This window comes from Crocuta crocuta, unplaced genomic scaffold (assembly GCF_008692635.1).
Source record: "Crocuta crocuta isolate KB4526 unplaced genomic scaffold, BGI_CrCroc_1.0 scaffold172, whole genome shotgun sequence".
In the NCBI taxonomy this organism is placed as follows: domain Eukaryota; kingdom Metazoa; phylum Chordata; class Mammalia; order Carnivora; family Hyaenidae; genus Crocuta; species Crocuta crocuta.
In genome coordinates, this window is record NW_027528872.1 from 7,596,346 (window position 1) to 7,619,892 (window position 23,547).

Sequence of the window (23,547 nt, forward strand, 5' to 3'; positions counted from 1 at the left end):
CCACTTGGCAGCTCCTCAGAAAGTTGAACGTAGGGTTACTCTATGCTTTAGCAATTCCATTAGCTGCTACAGAGCTAAGAAATTGAAAACATATTGTTACGGGTGGAATTGCGTCCTCTTAAAATTTGTATGTTGAAGCCCTAACTCCTTAGAATTGACTGTATTTGAAGACTGGGGCTTTAAAATGGTCCTAACTAGACAATTAGGTGGACCCTAATCCAATATGACTGGTGTCTTTGTAAGAAAAAAGTTAGGATACATAGATACCAGGTATGCATGCACACAAAGACCACATAAGGAGGCAGCAAGAGGACGGCCATCTGCAAGCCGAGAAGAGAGGCCTCCAAGGAAACTGACCCTGCTGGCACCTTGATCTTGCACTTCGATCTCTAGAATCATGGGAAAACATATTTCTATTGTTTAAGCACCCAGTCTGTGGTATTTTGTTATGACAGCCTTGGCAAACCAAAACACACATAAGTTCATACAAAAACTTGTATAAAAATGCACAGAGCAGCATTATTCATACAATAGCCAAAAAGTAGAAACATCCCAAATGTCCATCAACAGGTAAATGGATAAATAAAATGTAGTCTTCTATCCACATAATGGAATATTATTTGCCCATAAAAGGAATAAAGTGCTGATGAATGTAAACCACAAAGATTAACCTTGAAAACATGCTAAGTAAAATAAGACAGACACAAAGCCAGTTATATGACATTTTATAATTCCACTTATACGAACCATCCAGAATAGGCTGTTCATAGAGATGGAAAGTAAATCAGTGGCTGCCAGGGAATGAAGGAAGGGAAGAAGAGGAGTGATCACTAATTGGTATAAAGTTTATTTTGGGGACAATGGAATGTTCTGAAATTAAGTGATGATATTAGCACATCCTGTGAATACACCAAAACCACTGAATCATACACTTTAAAATGGTTAAAGTGATGATTTTTATGTTATGTGAATTTTATCTCAATAAATCTACCTGACCAAAAAAAAGTAAGTTACCCACACAACTGAGAGGAAAATCAGGCTGGCCTCAGATTTCTGCATAGTAACAATTTCCCTTAACTTCTAATTTTGAAAGCTTACAAATCTACTAAAAAACTGAAAGAATCTACAATAAATAACCACATAGCCTTCACTGATTTTCTCAACCTATATAAGTATATGTTTACGGGTATCTTTTTGTGGTGATCTTTTTTTTTAAGTTTTTCAACCAAGCTATAGAAGACATACACTTCAGGTCAACATGTTTCTCCTATGAACACATTCTCCTACAAACCACAATATTATGATAACACCCAAGAAATTTGACACTGATACAAAAACAATATCTAATATAAAAACCATATTAAATATCCCCAATGTCCCAATAATACTCTTTAAAGCTTTTTCCCCCCCTTAAACCTATGATCTAGTGAAAGATCATGCATTACATCATTTATCAGTCTTCTGTAACACATAATATTCCCCTCATGTTGTTTTTCATGACATTAAAGTTTTTAAAAAACCTAAAGACATAAGAATTTCAATGATAAAGGGAGTTCTGGGTAGTTCAGTCGGTTAAGTGTCCGACTTTGGTTCATGAGTTTGAGCCCTGTGTTGGGCTGAGCTGATAGCTCAGAACCTGGAGCCTGCTTCGGATTTTGTGTCTCCCTCCCTCTCTCTCTCTGCCCCTCCCCTGTTTGCACGCTATTTCTCTCTCTTAAAAATAAACATTAAAAATTAAAAAAAAAAAAAAAAAAAAAAAAAAAAAGAATTTCAACAATACAAATATGCTTATAATAACATAAACAAAAACTGGTAGGTGGGAGCAGGGGAGATGAAAGAAATAAGGGATTGTTCATGTATTCATTTTTCATAGAAGGGAATCTTTGTCACTGTTACAATTTAAGTATATGTAGTTTTTAAGAAAATAATAACTTGAGTCTTTTAATATTTTTAATAACCTCAGAGAAGACTTTCAACATTATTTTTTAAGGTAAATAACATTTTACTTAAAGCCTTTGAATTTCAAATGTTTCTTTTTCAAAAATGTACTGATAATGATCTTTTTTACTCAAATATTTACATTTTTCTTCAGGAACATCAATGAAACATACCTGATTCATACAGCTCTTTTTCCACTGATAGCCCAATTTCTCACAAGTCTCTTTCAGGCATTGGTAAGATTTGTCTGCATCCAATTTGGTAAAAAACCGTGTCATTCTTTTAACCAAGCGCTGCCAAGGGTTCTACATGTCAAACAGAGGAGACCTGAATAAATCCGGTATCACCAAAAGCAGTCATATCATAACTATTTGGTTTGAAAGTTCTCTTCTGTGACTTAAGATTCTTATACATGAAAGTATCCTCTAATTCCTTCCTCCTTTACAAAAAAATCTGTATATGTTAAAGTGTTAATACAATATTTCTAAGATTTATACATTTTTAAAAAAAGGCTTTATGACAAAAACTAGAGTTTTCATTATTTATTTGAAAAACTAAATTCCCTTACCTGTGAGGATCCTGGGGTTCCAAGTAGCTGACTATTCAGGAGCATATGATCAGGACATGTGGGCTGGGAAAAACTGATCCCTTGTACCAATTTATCAATATATGAAGGATTGGTGTCCCATAAGGAAAGACCTGTCCGTGGTTCTGGTTGGGAACTGGAGTACTTCACATTTTCTTCACTGAGGCATTAAGATATGGGGAAAAATATATTTTTAGATAAAAGCAATCTGGCTTTCTTATATCACATTACCATTCTTACCCTGATAAAAATTACACTCACTATTAAGAAAAATTATATATACATGCATTACTTCTTATGGGAGTATTACATTCAACAACTATTTGATCTTTGCTGATTCATCTTACCTAGAAGCACTGTTCACTGGAGAAAAGTCCAAATTGGATTGAATGTGCTTAGAAAATCCACTAGGAGACTCTGATATACCACCTGAAGTGACTCGGGGCCTCTTTGCCCCTAAAAAATAAAACAAATACAAATGGTTTCAAGTCTTCTAAGCAAATGTTCTTCAACTAGCCCCAGTGGAAAATTAAAGAAGTAAAACCACATTTAAATCCATGTACTTAAAGCAAAATAGTTATATGACAAATAGTGGCTCTTTGTACATGATTACATAAGAAATATGGCCATTATAAACTTACGAAGATAACTCACTTTTCAAATTACACATTTCACAAATCCTGACCTGTAAGCATGTTCCAAGTATAGGGTTTCAAGTTAAGGCCATAATTTTAATGGTACCATTTATGGTAAAAGAACAGTGTTCTATGAAGACAGAGACCTAGCTAAAAAATCAAAACTTTTAAAAATAGAAAATAATTTATGACAATGGCAATAAACATTATGAATCTGCTCTAGCCAACACTCTCTGCTCTCCTGGAAGAGCTTTACCAAGACTAATCATTACACAGAAAATGATGCCACTATGAATCTACTGGTTACTACCATCAGCTATATCTTCAACACTGACAGTCAGTCCTGTGTTCCTCTCATTAGTTTACTCTCCCTTTCTCCACAATGATCGCTTCAAAACTTCTATACTCTTGTCAAATTCCCACAACGACCCATGCCACAGTACCTCATTGCTTAGCAGTTGATACCATCTCCCACTGCATGAAGAAAATAAAGTCATTAGAAACTCCCTCAATTTAGCACTACTAAATCTGCCAGTTTACTTGCACTGCTACCCATCCTTCCCTCTTCCATGCTCCTGCCAAATGTTCATCCCTCTACTTGTTTGTGAGCCTATGCCCTCCTATCTCAGTGGTCTTGATGCTCCTTCATCCCTTCTCTCTTAGACTTTCAACCTCTTCTTCTCAACTGGAACTGTCCTGAAATCATTTAAACACATTTACATTTAGCTGAACATTTTATTTATTAATTAATTCATTGAAATATTTTATTAAGCCTGCTATTCATCAGGCAGTAAGAAGAAAGAAACAGCATGCTGGTACGCTGATGAGAAAGCAATAGAGAGAGAAAAATTAATGATACGGGAGGAAGACAAAGGAATTGCTAGATAGTGTCTCTGAGTAGGCAGAAGAGAACTGGGCCTAGTGCACAAGAGAAAGAGCTAGCATGTATCAGAGCAGACAACTTATTCACAGCAGCAAAGGAGAAAGAAGAATATATGAATACAGAGGCAGCTGGTAAGATGGCTGGGGATGGTGACGGGAGCTTATGGAAGATGCCTTGATGGTTTCTATTTCCCAGTGAAAGAGGAAGTGCTGTCACTAACCAAGAGTGAGGATGGGAAAGGAGGTACTAGAAGTTGAAAAAAAAAAAAAAGAAAGAAAAAGAAAAGGTATACAAGTGTGATTTAGAAGAACTGAGATTATGAAAGAAGTAGGGAATGAATTATTGTTGCCTGGCAGAATTAAGGGCTCACTTGAGATCAGTGATCATGAATTTAAAGTGAACATTGCTGGGGCGCCTGGGTGGCTTAGCCGGTTAAGTGTCCGACTTTCGCTTAGGTCATGATCTTGCGGTTCGTGGGTTCGAGCCCCGCGTCGGGCTCTGTGCTGACTGCCAGCTCAGAGCCTGGAGCCTGTTTCAGTCTGTGAATCCCTCTCTCTCTCTGACCCTCCCCTCCTCACATTGTCTCTCTCTCTCTCTTCTAGAAATAAATTAAAAAAAAAAAAAACATTTAAAAATAAATAAATAAATAAAGTGAACATTGCTGCATATTCTGGTACCAGTGCAACCAGCTGTGCAGGTGTAAGTACAGAGTAAGTAGAAAACTTGGATTAGGTTTTGTCCAGCATGATGAAGAGAGAATAGGGCAGGAAAGCTGAAGGTGAAGCTGAAAGAAGTCATTATAATGATTGACCTTGGGATTTAAAGTAGTGAGGATGGAACTGAGGACCAAGGGAGAGGACAGGTCAGAGATAGTGAAAAGGAAGTAAAATTAATGAACTGCATGTCTAGGTAGGGTCAAAGGATTGCTGGAGTCAGGGTACTAGAGGAGGAAGCCAGAATAAAAATATACTGGTAGTCAAAGCAGGATGTTTGAAGAGAAGATCACTAGAGGACATAAGGTCCAGGCAATTCGAGATCAGGATATTGGAAGGTTCATCCAAATGAATATTTAAGTTACCAAGAGCCATGACAAAATGTCCAAGAGTCACGTTAGAGTGACAATGTGGCAGAAATTTTAATTGGGGCTACAGAAGGTGATCATAACAAAGAGGGGAGAAATGTGAGAAAAAGGGAAAGTAGAAATGAAGGACAAAAGGATGCCTGCCCCACTTCCAGACTCAAGGGTAGGAGCGTGTGGGAAAGAAAACATCTGCCACTTGAGAGGAAGCTGTGTTCTCAGGGGAGAGTTGGATTTCAATTAGAAGAAAGTGGAAAAGGAAAAGATTCATTCAGAGAAGAGTTAAAAACTCCTCATTTATCTCCAGCCATTGTCCTCTCTCCTCCCATTCACAGCCAGACTTCTTGAATGAGCTGTCTACACTCTGCTTCATTAGCTCTCTTTTAGACTATAATCATCACACCGTCAAGTAAAATAACGCCCAGCCTTTCACCAAACCTGTTCCTTCAACCAGGAATAACTACTGGGCAAATTTTCAGGCTTCATGTTATTAATTCACTCAACAGTATCTGCTACTATCACGCATTTTCTTCTGTTGACCTCAATTTCTTCATATTCTCTTGATGTTCCTCCCATCTCTGGCTACTTTTCTGTTTCCCTGGCCTCTACTTACCACTTAAATGTTGGCATTCCTTAAAATTTCATATACTCAATTTCATCTACCAGTTTAAATTACCATCTACTTGCAGAAAATAACTAAATATTAACAACTCAAGCCTGGTCCTGTCTCCTGAGTTACACACACACACACCTGGTCCTGGGTCCNACACACACACACAAGCAGACAGTTTTACTTCTCAAAATTAACATATCCAAAGCCAGATAAAATTTCTCCCCAATTCTGTTTTTCTTAAGGTATACCCCAGTAAATGGCAATTGCCACTTTCTGAGTTGTAGACCCAGAAAAGGACATCCTGGATTCCTCATTCGCTTTCATTTTCTACATATAAACAATTATATGTATATAATATAAAAAATATATGTTTATATTATATGCCAGTCCTATCAATTCTAGTTTGTAAATTTCTTTGGAATCTACCTCTTCCTTCCAAATTCATTGTTACTAACCTAGTCCAAGGTACTATCTTCTCATATCTAGGATCAAAAATTTGAAAAACAATGAAAAAAAAAAAAAAGAGTAGCCAGAAAGACCTTTTTAAACCAAATATGTGATCGTGTCATTTCCTTACTTCTTCAATGGCCCTAAGTTAAAGCCCAAAATCTTCAATGTGTTTATAAGGTCCTCCTTCACAATTTGGTCACTACCTACTTCATTTCAAACCTCTCTCCCTCTCCCCCTTCTCTCACTCACTCATTTACTTAACAAACATTTACTGGAAGCCTACAATGTACCATACCTTGTCTAACAACTACTGACATAAAATGAACAAGACAGACATGGTCTATGCCATACTGGCCTTCTTTCAACTTCCTCAAATATATCACCTTCCAAATTCTAAGACTCTCCAAATGCTGCTTCCTCTGTTCAGAATATGCCACTCAACTTGCTAGTACTCATCTGGCTAGCTCCTCTTTCATCTTCAGTTCTTAGATTTAATGTTATTTCCTCAGGAAGACAAGTTTTCTCTGTCACTTAAGGCTTGGTCAAACACTTGGCTATACTACTCTGCTTTTCCACTTCATTCACAAATTTATCTTCTGTATTTCTGTTTTTCCTACTACATATTATAACCTACGTGAGGACAGAGACCACGGGTATCCTGTACTGTTGATTTGTGATAATGACCGCAAGTGCCTTTTCTTTCACAGAAAAACATACTTGTATTTTAAGGATATTACCTTTCTTGAGCGGTTTGTTGTACCACCTATCTTTTTTGATGTCTGGGATGGTAATCCTTACTGATGGATTCTCAACTAGGATTTTATGCAGCAAAGCTAAAAATAAAATATTAAGACAACATTTACAAAAGAGTCACACAAATTAGAAACCTGTACTATGGAATATATTCTCTACTGGTCTCCTTATATCCAAATATTATTTCTAGGGAGGAGAAAGAATAAAGCTACTTAATTATTGTTTTAATTTCATGCATTTGCTCTCTGCTACTGTCTGTATCTGAGAACGCAATTCCCAGATCTGATTCCCAGTTGTCTGCAAATAACTAAAGGAAGATCCAGGTGGAAATGTTTCTCCCCTTGTGACAATATTAACAAAAAGATTTAAAAATCGTCATCCATTTTCAATACCAAACTCCAGTGTTCCAATGTTAGGTTACGTCCTCATTTACACAGTTTTATAAAGAAAAATTACATTCTAGTAACTTTTTAAGAGACATTAATATAAGTAACTGTCTAAAGTATCTTAATTATCTTGATAAAGAATTCATATGTCTCCCAAAACCAAAATTATTTTCTTTTTTTTAATTAAAGTTTTTGTGGTTGTTTCCTTATTTATTTAGAGAGAGACAGAGACAACATGAGCCAGGAAGGGACAGAGAGAGAGGGCAAGAGAGAGAGAATCCCAAGGAGGCTCCCCACTGTCAGTGCAGAGCCTAATATGGGGCTTGAACTCATGAACCGTGAGATCATGACCTGAGCTAAAACCAAGAGTCCATCACTTAACTGAGCTACCTAGGCAGTCACCAAAATTATTTTCTAATGGACCAAAGATTTAAAGAAAAACTGAAAGTATAAAAACACAAACGAGGGGCATCCCCCTGGCTGGCTCAGTCAGTAAAGCATGCAACTCCTGATCTCAAGAGTTGTGAGTTCAAGCCCCACACTGGGCATGAAGCCTACTTAAAAAATAAATTAAGGGGTGCCTGAGTTGCTCAGTTGGTTAAATGTCCAACTTTTGGTTTCAGCTCAGGTCATGATCTCGCGGTTTGTGAGGTCCAGCCCAACTTCGGGCTCTGTGCTGAAAGCTCAGAGCCTGGAGCTTGCTTCAGATTCTCTGTTCTTCCCCCACTTGCGCTCTCTCTCAAAAGAAACATTAAAGAAAAAAAAAACCCACAAATGAAAACAGGAGTTTTTTCCTGAAGTCAGGGGTAGGGAAGACCTTGCCAAACATAACAATACAGTCAGAAAACGACAAAGGACAAAATAATAGATGTGAACAAATAGAAATATAAAACGTCTGCATGTGAAAATAACATAAAATAAAAATACATGGCAAATTGTGAACAATATTTGTAACAAATGCAAAGACCTAATGACATTTTAAGTTTTAAAAATTTCATACAAATAACAAAAACTCTCTGCTAAAAGTGAGTAAAATAGATGCACAAAAACAGGCAAAAAGCTAATAAATAATCAAATATTTTAAAAAATATACAAACCAATGGGACTATGGTAACATGGTATGAACTTTCTGAAAAGCAATTTGGCAAAGTAAACCATAATGATTAAAAACTGCATACATCCTAGGAGCACCAGAGTGGCTTAGTCCGTTACATGACCAACTCTTGATTTTGGTCATGATCTCATGGTTAGCCCCACATCAGGCTCTGTGCTGACGGTGCAAACCCTGCTGGGATTCTCTCTCTCCCTCTCCCTCTGCCCCTTCTCCACAAAGATGCGTTCACTTGCTCTCTCTCTCTGAAAATAAACAAACATTTTTTTAAAAAGAACAAAAAACCCACATACATCCTTGATATGTCTGGATTTGCCTTTTTAAAAAATATTTTTTTAATGTTTTTATTTATTTGTGAAAAAGAGAGAGAGGGAGAGAGAGAGAGAGAGACAGTGTGAGCAGGGGAGGGTCAGAGAGAGAGGGAGACACAGAATCTGAAGCAGGCTCCAGGCTCTGAGCTAGCTGTCAGCACAGAGCCCGACACGGGGCTCCAACCCACAAACCATGAGATCATGCCCTGAGCCGAAGTCGGACGCTTAACCGACTGAGCCACCCAGACACCCCTGGATTTGCCTTTTAATTAAATGATTTACAGTATGTGCATTACAGGGATGAACACCATATCTCTCATAAGTGAAAATTTTTTAAAAATATAAATCTCTAAAAACAGTGTATTGGATGAATATAGTAAGACATATCCACATAGCAAAATACCATCACAGCCTTTACTTATAAACAACAATGTAGACCTATAATTATAGTCATGGAAAAATGTACCTGACTATAGCATTAAGACAAAAACACAGATTATAAAATAGCATGTGTAGGGGCGCCTGGGTGGCTTAGTCGGTTAAGCGTCCGACTTTCGCTTGGGTCATGATCTCGCAGTTCANCTGAGTTCTGGGATCATAGGGTTTTTAAAAAAATTGTTATTTTCCAATCTATCTGCAAGGATCACAGACTATTTACATGATTATTTAAGTTAAAAAGAAAAAATATATAATGAAAAAATTCAAATAACACTATTCTTCATTATCCAAGAAATCAGTACTTTTAATCAACATAAAATAATTACCTAGAGGAGCAGAATCTATTTTTTTCCAGGGGTTGAGGTATGTTTTTTTTTCTTTCCAATCAGAATATTCCTGACAACTGTCACTGGGTTGGTCCCATGGCAATTCTAAAAAAGAAACAAGCCCCAGTTTTCTGAGTGTTCATGTCATTATAGAGTAAAGATTTTAAAGGAAAATAGTCAGTGACACAAATCCATTAAAAGTTTCCTCCAAATTGATTCAACATGGTTGTCAAACTAAGAATGCCAACTCATAGAAATTTTAGAGGCACCTCAAATATGGATAAATTACTTCTGCCCTACTCTTTACAAAATTATTCCTGTGAATTTTAAGAGATTGCTATTGTGATACTTCATCTACTAGCTCTACATAAAACTCATTTTTAAAAAGCTTTGGGATTAAAAGTTCCAACTTAGTCATAAATAAGTTTACTATCAAAATACTTTCATATAAATATGGATTCCCCTGGTTTGTTTCAGCTATTTTGGTACAACAAATCTGGCTTTCTACAGACAGGAGTTTCATCAGGATTAAACAGCTCTTACCTCCAGCCAACATTGCGGTAAGTACTATTCCACAGGACCAAACATCAACTGGTTCTGCATGAAATTCTTTTCTCTTTAGAAGCTCTGGAGCAACATAAGGTAAAGTGCCACACATCTTGTTCAATAAACGCTCACGATTATTATGCCGAAACACTGTTGCCAAGCCAAAGTCAGAGATTTTGAGGTTATCTAAACCAAAGGAAAAATGGATGGCACATGATAAAGATATTTTGTAAATAGATATACTTACAGGAATTAAATATTACTGGAAAATCACTGGTGTTACTTAAAAGTTTGTAGAACTTTTCTATCTTAAAATGACAAGACATTTTAAAAGAAATAAAAGACATCATCACCTATCTAAACCTAGAAAAAGGCCTCATAGCTTCTATTTAAAGAGAAAAATCATCAATATACAGAACAGTATGGACCAGGTTAAAGACAATGGAGTCAAAAGGGGCTGTCCTTCTGGAAAAGGGACAATCTAGTCATAAGCTGAAAGCACAGCCAAGTCCTTCATCAACTTGCACAAAGGGCTGGAAGGAGACGAAAATAACAAATAAGGTACAACTTTCCCAGCAGCAAACAAACCTAGATAGCAGGAAGAAAATATGTAAAGACACACCAAAACTAAAGATCCACAAACCATTAGAACTTTTTGTCAAAGTGGTTAAGTTTAGAAAAGGAGGCGGAACAATGCACAGAAAACAAACCAGAAGGGCAAATTTCCTCTAACTTTCCATCTTTAACACACACAAACTGTAGGCAGAACTTTCAACTTATCCTGTGCTTAGAGAATATCCACCACAACTGAGTGATGCTGTGCTAGCCAGTGCAGGTAAATGAATTACTGAAGAAGATTAACAATAGACAACTGTTGGGAAAGTTATGAAAATATAGGATATTACTAGATCTTATAGCAAGGGAATCCAACCTAATCTTAGGAGTGAGGGAAGACCCCCTATGATCAAGGTGTCAAATGTATAACCTTTTTAGAGGGCAATCTGGCAAAAGATGTCAAAATTGAAATATTCACCCTTTAAGCTAGCAATTCCCAGGACGCCTGGGTGGCTCAGTTAGTTGAGTGTCATGATCTCACAGTTCGTGGGTTTAAGCCTTGTGTAGGGCTCCGTGATAACAGCTTGGAGCCTGGAGCCTGCTTCGGATTACTGCCCCTCCCCTGCTTGCGTGCTCTCTCTCCCTCCCTTTCTCTCTCTCTCTCTCTCTCAAAAATAAAAAAAAAAAATTAAAAAAATTTTTTTAAACTAGCAATTCCCATTTCCAGGAACACAAACACAGAAATACTCCCCCAAATTCACAAACACAAACACAAGGATATTCCTAGCAGTATTATCTGTAAATAGCTTAAATATCCAATAAAGAAATGGTAAAATCTTGTGATACATGTATGCAATGAAAACTATGTATGTAAGTTGTTTAAAAAAAAGAAAAGGTCTATCTATAATACTGACAGGGAATAGGGTGTGAGTGGGGAAAAAAAGGACAAGTGCTATAGCAAATATCCATCATAACATGACTCAAGTTTTATACTGGGCCTGTGCAAAAATTTACGGAACAGACATCACTGTTTCATTTTTTAGGCTAGAAACAACTTAAATGTCCTAAAATAGGGGACTGATTCTTTAAAATCAGGTATATATATCCATACAATATGCTATGTATCCATTGTTAATGTTTACCTGTATTTGAATTGGGAGGTGGCTACTGTAACTATCCTTTTAATAGCTATACATGACACAATCTTGACAAACCACTGAGACTCAGAGTGCCACATTACTTATATTTACTGATCAATGAAAATGCTAATGGATGACTGTAGCATTCCTCGGATTTTGTTGTTTCCTTATGTCTGCAACATAACACTCAGGTTAGAGAGTTCTCTATATAATAAACTCTACATTGAGTTGTGTGGTTATCTCTGTGAAAAAGAAAAGGGAATACATTTGAGAAAGAATACACAGGACTTGGACTATATTAGTTAATATTATCTTTTTTAAAAGATTATTCAATATTGAATAGAAACAAAAGAATGTTTATAGAATATGCAGGATGTGAGCATATCCCATTTACCCAATACTCCATTTAAGAACACTCTTATCTCCTTTGAAATCCCCTGTAATTACTTCCCTCAATTTATTTGTTTCTCTACCTTTTCATAAGTAACCACCATTCTGATTTTTAATATATTTTTTTCTCTGTGATTTTTCCCAAATTTGTATCCCTAAACAGTATGTTTGATTTTACATAGTTCTGAACTTCCTATCAATAGAATCATATGGGTATAAATACTTCTATGAAACTTATATCCATGTCATTACTCGTACCTACAAATCATCCATTTCATAATTTAATGTTCTATTGTCAATAGATATTTAGGTTGTTTCCAGTTTTTTGATATTATAAACACCACTGCTTTGAGTGGTATACATATATATACTGTTTTCTTTTTAAACCAAGTTGTTACACAGGTGGTTGCTGTATTTTTATTATATTATGTATTAAATGTTTATAATTTTTTATGTGGTTGAATTTAAGTAAGCTCTATGCCCAATGTGGGGCTTGAATTCATCATCCCACAATCAAAAGTCACATGTTCTACTGACAGAGCCACCCAGGAGCCCCATGCCTGAATTCTTATTTACTTTTCAATAAAAGTAAAGGTTTTTTACACTGTATAAATACAATGAAAAAGGCTGAAAAATAAAGTCCACATGGACATTAAAAAAGCTTATATCCTATGATCTAACTTGTGTTAATACATATATGGGCAGAGATATATAGGTCTCTTTTATCTTTACAATCCAAATAGATTCTCTGTCACCATTTTATAAGGAAGGAAAGTGCAGCAGAGAGAAAGTAAGCAACTTACCCAAGGCCATACACCTACTAGGAGGTGGCCTAGATTAACCCCAGGTTCAAATGACTCTAAATCTCAAGCTCTTAAATATATGTTAGACTGCTTCTCATAGTTAGAGACACACAATCCGTCTTTCCCAGAGTGTTTTATTTAGCTTGAAACCTACACTTACTCAAAAAAGATCTTAATTTGTAAATGAGGAAGGGGAGGAATTGACTGTAATACCGTCAAGGCTATTAGCACTCAAAAAGGAATGAAAATAGAGTGAAAAATGGAAGTTAAAGGACTTCTCCAGCTGTGCTCTCATTTCTTGGGACTCATCAACCAACCATTCTGTTCCTTTTTCCTCATACACCAAATTCTCAAAATGTCTAATATTTTGCTATGTGCCTTAAGAAGCAACTTGCAAAATACTAAATAATGAAAGGAGGATCTTAGGTAGCTAGGTAGATGGGATAATAAAAGGATATCAAAAAGATAGTCACCAAAAATTAGCTGGTTATAGCTGACTGGTGATTTCTGGTGATATTTTTTACTTTCTTCTTTACATTTTTCATCTTACTTCATGATTAACTTTTATCTTTATAAAGGAAAAAAACCCAGTATTTTTAGTTTGGAAACAAAGTTTTCCTATTCCAAATATTCACATCTCCATTACTTATTAAATAAACTGGCTTTTCTTTTTTCTTAATGTTTTTATTTATTTCTGAGAGAGAGAGACAGAGAGAGAGAGAGAGAGAGAGACAGCGTGAGCAGTGGAGGGTCACAGAGAGAGGTACAGAATCTGAAACAGTCTCCAGGCTCTAAGCTAGCTGTCAGCACAGAGCCCGATGCAGGGCTCGAACCCATAAACCGTGAGATCATGACCTGAGCCAAAGTCGGATGCTTAACCGACTGAGCCACCCGGGCGCCCCTAAACTGGCTTTTCTTAACTCATCTCCATGTATGAAGGTGAATTTCAGAGTTCAGAAAAAGGTTAGGAGACTGAAAAGAAAGTACAGTGACTTGTAGTGAACAATACTGTCAGAAATACTAAATGTCAGAGTTGGACAAGATCTTAAAAATACTTTGGTTCAACTAGCCAAGCAATGTTTAAATTTTCTTTATAATATTCCCTGATAATTAATAATCCAGTGTTTGACTCTCATGTTATAAACTTATTACATTTCAAAGCAATCTATTCAATTTTTGGATAGATCCAATAACAGGATTCATGCTTGCATCAATCCATTGCTTCCATATAGTTTTCACCCACATGTTCTGAAAAACTGTATTTAACCACTAGCAACGTTCCCCTGGGCTCCTTCAATTATTCCTTATTTTACACAGCTTGTGGCCCTTCCACCAGTCTGGTGACTCTCCTGTAAAAGCACTTTAGTGATTTACATACCTATTATGGTAGTGTTCTAGGACACCCCGTATTTCCAGTCTCACTGAAGCAGTTTTGGAATGCTCTTCCTCATTCTCAGTATCACCTTAGTTTTCTAAGGACTACATCACACAGGTGACTAATATCAAGTCTGTTACTTGGTAAAAGCCTTTTTTAACCTGCTTTGCTACCAGAGATAATGCCATTCAACTAAACTTATTTAATTACTCTTCAAAATCCAAATCCTAGACTTCAGATTTTTCTGTACTGGAAAACAGCTTGTTAAACCTGACTCACTTCTCTGGCCTACTGTATTCATTCATTCAATATTTTTGAAAGCCTACTATTGGCCAGGCACTATTCTAATGCACTAAATAACTATTAAATAAAACAGACAAAAATCACTGCCTCATGCTACAGACATTTTTTCATCTTTTTTGATCCTGACTCAATAAGCTAACACTTTCACTGTCCATCTCTCTCAGTTTTTATGACATCCATAAAATATAAATAAACTCCTTGCATCTCTATCCAAGTCACAGAATAAAAAGGACAAACAAGGCTTCAGGGTGGCTCAGTTGGTTAAGCATCTGACTTCAACTCAGGTCATGATCTCAGGGTTTGTGAGTTCAAGCCCACATCGGGCTCTGCACTGATGAACACAGATGCAGAAATTCTCAACAAAACACTTGCAAATTGAATCCAATAGAACATATTTATTCCTGGACTACAAGGGTCCAACCAATGAATAGGATATACCATATTCACAAACAATAAACGTGATATACCACATCAATAAAAGGATAAGAACCATATGATCCTCTCAATAGATGCAGAAAAAACATTTCATAATGTACAGCATCCATTCTTGATAAAAACTTTCAACAGGGGCACCTGGGTGGCTCAGCTCACTGAGCAACTGACTTGATTTTGGTCCAGGTTATGATCCCAGGGTTGTGGGTTCGAGCCCTGTGTTGGGTTTTATGCTGAACATGGAGCCGGCTTAAGATTCTCTCTGTCTCCCTCCCTCTGCCTCTCTCCCCTACTTGAGTTCTCTCTCTGAAAAACAAACAAACAAAAAACCCTCAAGAGGGGAGCCTGGGTGGCTCAGTCAACTAAGTATCCAACTTCGGCTCAGGTCATGATCTCCCACTTTGTGAATTCAAGCCTCGCATCAGGCTCTCTGCTGTTAGCACAGAGCTCACTTTGGATCCTCTGTCCCCCATTTTCTCTGCCCCTCCCCGACTTGCACTCGTACGTTGTCTCTCTCTAAGATAAAAAAAAAACATTAAAAAAAAAACCCTTAATGAAGTAGGGATAGAGGGAACATACCTCAACATCATAAAAGCCATATATGAAAGACCCACAGCCAATATAATCCTCAGTGGGGAAAAACTGAGAGCTTTTTCCCTAAGGTCAGGAACAAGACAAGGATGTCCACTATCACCATTATTACTTAACATAATACTGGAAGTCCTAACCTCAGCAATCAGAAAAGAAAAAGAAATAAAAGGCATCCAAATCAGCAAGAAAGAAGTCAAACTTTCACTCTTTGCAGATGACATGATACTCTATGTAGAAAACCCAAATGACTCCAATGAAAAATTGCTAAAACTGATACATGAATTCAGTAAAGGTGGAGGATACAAAGTCAATGTACAGAAATCTGATACATTTCTAGACACCAATAATGAAGAAACAGAAAGAGCAATCAAGAAATTGATCTCATTTACAAGTGCACCAAAACCCATATGAATCCTAGGAATACACCTAACCAAAGAGGTAAAAGATCAGTACACTGAAAAACTATAAACCATATGTGAAATAAACTGAAGATGACACAAAGAAACAAAAAAACATGCCATGCTGTTGGACTGGAAGAACAAATATTGTTAAAATGTCGATACTACCCAAAACAATCTACACTGAATGCAATCCCTATCAAAATACAACAAGCATTCTTTGCAGAGCTAGAGCAAATAATCCTAAAACCACAAAAGACCCCAAATAGCCAAAGCAATGTTGAAAAAGAAAAGCAAGCTGGAGACATCACAATTCCAGACTTCAAGCTGTATTACAAAGCTGTAATCATCAAGATAGAATGGTACTGGCACAAAACCAGACACAGATCAATGGAACAGAATACAGAACCCAGTAATAGACCCACAACTTTACGGTCAACTAATCTTCAACAAAGCAGGAAAGAACATCCAATGGAAAAAAGATGGTCTCTTCAACAAATGATGGGAAAACGGGGCAGCAACATGCAGAAGAATGAATCTGGACCACTTTCTTACACCATATACAAAAATAAATTCAAAATGGATCAAAGACCTAAATGGGAGACAGGAAACCATCAAAATCCTAGAGAAGAACACAGGCAACCTCTTTGACTTCAGTCATTGGAACCTCTTCTTAGACACATGACCAGAGGCAAGGAAAACAAAAGCAAACATCAACTATTGAGACTTCATCAAGATAAACAGCTTCTGGACAGAAGATAAACTGTTTTCTGCAACAAAACTAAAAGACAACCTTTGGAATGGGAGAAGACATTTCCATGATCCGATAAAGAGTTATTAATATCCAAAATCTATAAAGAACTTTTCAAACTCGGGCCTCAGTCAGTTGAGTGTCTGACTCTTGATTTTGGCTCAGGTCATAATCTAATGGTTTGTGAGATCAAGCCCTTCTATAAGAGCAGGGACTGCTTAGAATTCTCTCTTTCCCTCTCTCTCTGCCCCTCCCCAGATCGCTCCTGCTCTCTCTCAAAATAAATATTTAAAAAAAAAAAAAAAAGAGCTTAGCAAATTCAATACTCAAAAATCAAATAATCCAGCTAAGAAATGGGCAGAAGACATGAACAGACATTTTTCCAAAGAAGACATACAGATGGCTAACACACAAGAAACGATACTCAACATCACTCATCATCAGAGAAACAGAAATAAAAACTACAATAAGATATCAACCTCAAACCTGTCAGAATGGCTAAAATTAACAACACAGGAAGCAACAGATGTTGGCAAGGATGCAGAGAAAGAGAAACCTTCTTACACTGTCATTGGGAATGTAAACTGGTGCAGCCACTCTGGAAAACAGTATGGAGGTTCCTCAAAAAGTTCAAAATAGAACTACCCTATGATCCAGCAACTGCACTACTCGGTATTTACTCAAAGATACAAAAATACTAATTCAAAAGAATACATGCACCCTGATGTTTATAGCAGCATTTCCAATAATAGCCAAGATATGGAAAGAGCCCAAGTGTTCATCAACAGATGAATGGATAATGGTGTGGTACACATATACAGTGGAATATTCCTCAGCCATAAAAAAGAATGAAATCTTGCCATCTTAAATGACATGAATGGAACTAGAGTGTGTTATGCTAAACAAAATACGCCAGTCAGAGAAAGACAAATACCATATGATTTCACTCATATGTGGACTTGAGGGAATGAATCAGATGAACATAAGGAAAAAAAAAAAAAAAAGAAGAGGGAGGCAAACCGTGAAACAGACTCTTAACTATAGAGAACTGAGGGTTGCCAGAGAGGAGGCTGGACTATTAGATGGATTTAACGGGTGATGGGTATTAAGGAGGGCACTTGTTATGATAAGCACTGGGTGTTACACGTTAAGTGATGAATCACTAAATTTTACTCTCAAAACTATATTACACTACATGTTAACTGGAATTTACATACAAACTTGAAAGAAAAACTTGAAAGAAACTAACTAATTAAATACATAAATAAATAGAACAAACAGGATAAGGCTATGGTCAATGTTATCCCAATATAAACTTTCCTTTATTAATTCATTGAAGAGTTGCTTAAGACTATTCATACGGTTATTCATTTAGTGAGCTACCCCTGCATCTAGATTGGATTCTCTATCTCATCCACAACTATTATCAGGAAGGACTTGTAAAGTCTAAATATACGGAGTCTTTCAGATTTCCTACACTTTTCAGATTTTTTGCCCTAAAATTTCAATAATGCAAAAGCTTCAACTCTGCCTTGTATAGATTAAAATAATTTAAGCAACGGTGACAAAATGCTAAACTTACCCCTTTCGTCCAATAGGAGATTTTCTGGCTTAATATCCCTGTGAGTTATCCCAATACCATGCAGATAAACCTGAAGAGAAACAGAGAGAGGCAAACTTTAGTAACTTACTTCTTTCACATTAACTTTAAGGAAAAGAGACAACTGTACCTACCACCCCTGCCATGAGCTGATGGAAGAACCTCTGAGCATCTTGTTCAGGCATGCCTATGTCCGGCTCTGTAAGAATTAAAAATGAAAGTTAGCCTGCCAGGTAAAACATGATCAAGCCGCAACCAGACTCTCCTAAATCAAAGGTTAGACATTTGTGATGGTATACTGGCAAACAGAACCTTATGCCAACAATTAAAAGACTCACTCAGTACTTAATTAATTCACATTTCCCCATCTGTTATGTGGCAAAAATAAATTAACATCAAAGGAAAACTACAGAGAGAAACTATTATCCAGATCAAGAATGCAAACCATACCTTGAAAGCCTGATTATCTTACACTAAACATGATTTATTTGGGGTCTTTCCAGTTTCCCCCTAATTTCTTCTAAATGCTAGGACAATATTTTCCGCATCCCTACAACATAAGTGCCAAAGTGTAAGCCTGGGCAAATATAAACTAATTTCACTAAATATTTCACAGCAAAATGAAACCTCATATAATCTCTCACACTACACAGCCATGAATTACTGCAACGTTCCTTTAGGAACTACAATTTTATTAAGAAATGTTCTATTGTCAGTTTTCTTTTTATATTTTGATCTCTGTCTTTACCTTCTGATTTCTTTTACACTGAACTCTCTCCTGACATACATACTGGAGATTCTAATAATCAGTTTTTAACTGTGAAGATAATAGCTTTAACTTATAAATTTAGATCCACTTAATATATTTTTATGTACTTTTCTGTGTTCTGTAACATCAAGCCTTTGAATCTACATAGAACACTGAAAGTAGCAGTACAGAATTTACTAAATATAGGTAAAACAATTCTAAAAAATTCTCAAGTTATTTCACTTAAACAAAAAAGAAGAAATATAACAACATGTTATTATTTTGGCTCTGTCAATGTATGCAATGATTTCATGTAACTGGAATGTCTATAAAGAAAAATCACTGTATAGGTAAAACAATACTTCACCATGAGATCAGTTTATCGTTCTTAAACTCTAAGAAACAGCAACCCTAAACAAAAATCACATGCACACTTTGGAAAAAAGGTTTTCCTTGGTGAATCCATATTTACTTTAATGTGTTAACATAACTTGCAAAAGCAAGAAAACTTACTGTAATTTCGCTGTTGCATAAGCAGTTCTGAATGGACAATGACCAAAGAGCAGATCCAAGATTAAAAAACAAATTTAGAAACTTAATTAGCAGAATAGATAATTTAAATCTTACTTCCATACCTATTCTGTCAAAAAGCTCTCCTCCACTACAGTATTCCAGAAATAGATACTGGATATTGCCTTCTCTCCTGTGACCATAGAATTTCACTACATTCTCGTGATTTAACATTTTATTGATACAGATCTCTTTCTTAATATTTTCTGGACAGTCTATGGCACGTTTCATGTCTACAATCTTGACTGCAACTGCTTCTTCAGTTCTTCTATTCACAGCAAGTTGAACTCTAAAAAGGAAAAGGAAGACATGTGAATTCTATTTAAGACTTCAAAAGATTAAATATCAACTCATCCAACAATTTTACCTTTGTTACTTTCTCCACTCAGTAAAAACGAAGGAAATGGTTTCTGCCATGTTCTCAACAGATACTACTCCTTTCTGAAATGAGGGCATTAGCCATCATACATCACAGAAGTTATTATGTTGCATATCCAAAGGTCATTTAATAAATGCTTGATAAACTAAAATGGAGTAACAGGAATTCTAGGCCACATCACACATACACATGCTCTATTTAATTTTAATAACATCACCTAATACTTATTAACCTCACACTATATATGCCTATGGTAGCTGTTCTAAGCCCTGTGCGGTATATACTATCATTGTCATGGTAGACCCAAGGAAACAGAGACAGACGTTAAGGAGCTTGCCTAAGGATACAAAACAATGTGTTAGTATGTAACAGAGTCAAAATCTGAAACCAGGTAGTCTGACTCCCCAGTCTGATCTTTTCCTCATTCAACCACTATGCTTAAAAGCCAGGAAGGAATATGTGGAAGGAGAAACTGAGTTCACAGTTCTTTACAGAAAAAGAAATTTTTTTTAAAGAAAAAAATCCTTACCAAATTTTGGGCTTTAGTTCCTACAGGTCTTTGAGTTCAAACGCAAAGGTCTGTTCTCTGAGATGCCCCTGTATTATAATAAACAACTCCCGGTGTGCCTAGGTGGGTCAGTTGGTCGAGTGTTCGACTCTTGATTGCCACTCAGGTCATGATCCCAGGGTGGTGAGATCGAGCCCCAAGTCTGGGTCCACGCTGGGCATGGAGCCTGCTTAAGACTCTCTCTCTCCCTCTCTCTCTCTCTCAAAATAAATGAAAATAAAATAGGATACACACTCCAAAACAAGGAATACGTACTGCAACAAGATAATAAACACAAAGCGAAAGCACGCGTGAAGGCAAAGCAAGAGGACTCAGACTCACTCTCCATAGGCACCTTCTCCCAGGGTTTGCACCAAGTCCCAGTCTTCCACAAAAGGCACTGCCATGACTCCAGGATGGATCACGGCTGTAAAAGGCAGGAACCCAGAAGAGATGGGGGTGAGGATAAGCTTCGACCAGCTGTCATGGTCCCTCAGTGTCACTAACAGTTTGCTTTCCCCGGGCACCTCGCCCGCGCTGCACCCAAGGCTCCAAAACCACACACGCAAGTGCTGGAAGTTGCGGCCTGGCGCGGCGTAACTCACACTCCCCCCGCCCACGCGGAGCGACCTACAGCAGCCCCCCTCAGGCCTCCGAGGCAAGGCAGCGGCTGTGCAGAGAGGCGGGGGGCACAAATGCTTTGAAGGGGGTGACCGGGGAAGGGAAGGCGGGGAGGCGCGTGACGGGCAGCGGGCTAGCGGCGGCCACGGTTAGGCGCCGACGCCTGCGGCCCCTCCTCCCCCCCTTGCTCGGCTCCAATTCCCACCCCCACGCCAGGGAGAGGACCGGGAGGAGCCTGGGGCGGGGCCAAGCTGCCCCAAGAAGCGGAAGGAAGGGCTCGCTGGTACTCGAGACGGCTGGTGCCCAAACCTCAGGGGTCCCCAGCCAGCAGAGAGGGAGTCTCTTCAGTCCCTCTACAACCGGGTCCCCCTGGTCCCAAACTCCTCCACTGTCGGAAACCGCCCCTCCGCGGGAGTCCCTCTGGTTCCCTTCCCTTGTCACCCCTTTCTCTCGCCGTGCCCCTCTCAACTAACGTGGACCGCCGAAGTCCTTTTACAGACGCCTTTCCAACCCTACGGGCCACCCCTCCTCACCAGGCCGTCCTTTGCCCGCCACCACAGGAATCCAAATGCAGCGCTTTTCCCGCCAAAACTTTCCCGGCGTCACGCTGTCGCAAACGCGCGCACCCTTGCCGTAAAGCAGGAGAGCGCGCGTCTCCCACCTCCGGCTGCTGTAAGGGGTGGCCGCGCCGGGCGCCCGGTACCCGGAGAGCGCCCCCGAGTCGTGAGCTGGCCAGACCCGGGTTACTTTGGAATCAAGGGAGATCCAGCCTTGGAGAGGTTTAAAAACGGCCGAGCGCATCAGCGCGCGGGATCTCCGGGCCCCAGTGCGCGCGGGTCTCCGGTGCGTGGCCCGTAGGCGCGCGGCCCTCCAGCTCCGGGGCGGAGCCCGAAGCCCCCTCGGAGACCTGCGCGCACTCTGGGACTGCGGGGGCCCCGGGGGCCCTCCCCGCGGCTCTGGGCCTGGGCGCCCGTCCGCGCGCCCGCCCTCCGAGTCCCGTGCCCAGCGGCCTGGCAGCCTTGTGCGAGTGGGTAGTATTCACAAGTGTTGCCTCTGAAACTTTAAAATGCGGTACGTATCAAACTAGGGCTGAGAAGCCGGGACGGCCGTTCGGAGTCGCCCCCGTGCAGAGTGAAAGAACTTGGCGGCGGGAGCGAGAGGCACCCAGACTGGCCGCGCTGCAGCAACGCTGGGAAACAGGCCACACCTTTGTACCTTGAGGGCGTGTCAGGACAGCCGGTTTCGCCTTGTGTCTCCAGGCTCCACAACACTACTTGAGCCGAACCTTTTGGAAGGAACCCCATCTCCAGAGCCTAGTTCTTCTACCCGCTTTCTCACTCTCATTGTGTAAAAACCCGACGGCTGGAGGCAAAGGGACTGTTTTGCCTCGTTTTTACGAAGCGTATTTTAAAAGCAGAGTGACCAGTTCAAATGGGAAAGAAAGTTCTGGGGAACGGGACTTGCTTGAGAACAAAATAAGGTGGAAAAAGCATGAAGTAGTCCCCCTCGACAGTAACCGAAAAAGCACACCCATGTTTTAAAGCAAAGTCCGGTACAGAAAAACAGGGACAGAGCACTTCCAGGTACTGGAGAAGTGTTTTAACCATGACATCAACAGCGTTGGTTTCACGGAATAAAGTAAGTTTTCCAGGTCCTTTACTCCATTTTCACACTGTGCTGTAAACAAAGAACATGAAGAGAGGAAGAGGGGGACCTGCACAGTTCCTGTGTCTGGGTGGAATCAAGGTGCCTTAGCCTGAAAAGTGAGTAAGGTATGCAGGTTTCAGGCAGAATACCAGTTGAAGAATGTGAGAGAATCAGCGCACACATCCCCTTCTGAAACCTTACTAGAATAGCAAATATTAAAATTATGATTTAATAATAGTAAAATTTATCATTTTTAAATAGTAAATTTGTAACAGGAAGCGGTAACTCCATACAAGAATGGAGTATGAAAAAAAATTTTGGAAATTGGGAAGTTTTTAGATGAATGATAAAGATGAATCTTAATGCCAGCAATAGGAAAGAAAAGCATCTTGATTTACATCACAGAACTCCCAAAAGGCTCAAGTTGGATTCGTGGCTGCTGGGTAACTGAATGGGAAACTGATGAAGGTGGGGCTAAACAGGGCAGGCTGAAAGAAGCAAAAAGATTTGGATCCCCTCCCCCGCTTTCTGTACCCAAGGAACTGCTCCTCCCCAAAGCTGGTACAAGACTTGAGAGGGTAAACCCTATCCTAACTGGAGAGCATCAGGCACAGTTATAAACTTGGGTACCTTACTGAAAACAA

The 23,547-nt window shown here is 38.7% G+C and overlaps 1 protein-coding gene across 2 annotated transcripts in view; it reads right to left on the minus strand.

The window, feature by feature from the left end:
- The window catches only part of CHEK1 (checkpoint kinase 1), a 34,480-nt gene extending 12,638 nt beyond the window's left edge, over positions 1-21,842 (minus strand). For both annotated transcript variants that reach the window (XM_077756593.1, XM_077756592.1), the window contains exons 1-11: positions 21,790-21,842; positions 20,978-21,062; positions 19,775-19,998; positions 18,526-18,590; positions 18,374-18,443; positions 10,052-10,240; positions 9,509-9,613; positions 6,921-7,016; positions 2,872-2,980; positions 2,507-2,684; positions 2,112-2,243 (exon numbers count right to left, since the gene is read on the minus strand). In XM_077756593.1, the coding sequence (XP_077612719.1) occupies positions 2,112-2,243; positions 2,507-2,684; positions 2,872-2,980; positions 6,921-7,016; positions 9,509-9,613; positions 10,052-10,240; positions 18,374-18,443; positions 18,526-18,590; positions 19,775-19,998; positions 20,978-21,042 (1,233 nt within the window). In that variant the 5' untranslated portion in view covers positions 21,043-21,062; positions 21,790-21,842. The remainder of the gene's footprint in view (positions 1-2,111; positions 2,244-2,506; positions 2,685-2,871; positions 2,981-6,920; positions 7,017-9,508; positions 9,614-10,051; positions 10,241-18,373; positions 18,444-18,525; positions 18,591-19,774; positions 19,999-20,977; positions 21,063-21,789) is intronic.
- Positions 21,843-23,547: the final 1,705 nt, after the last annotated feature.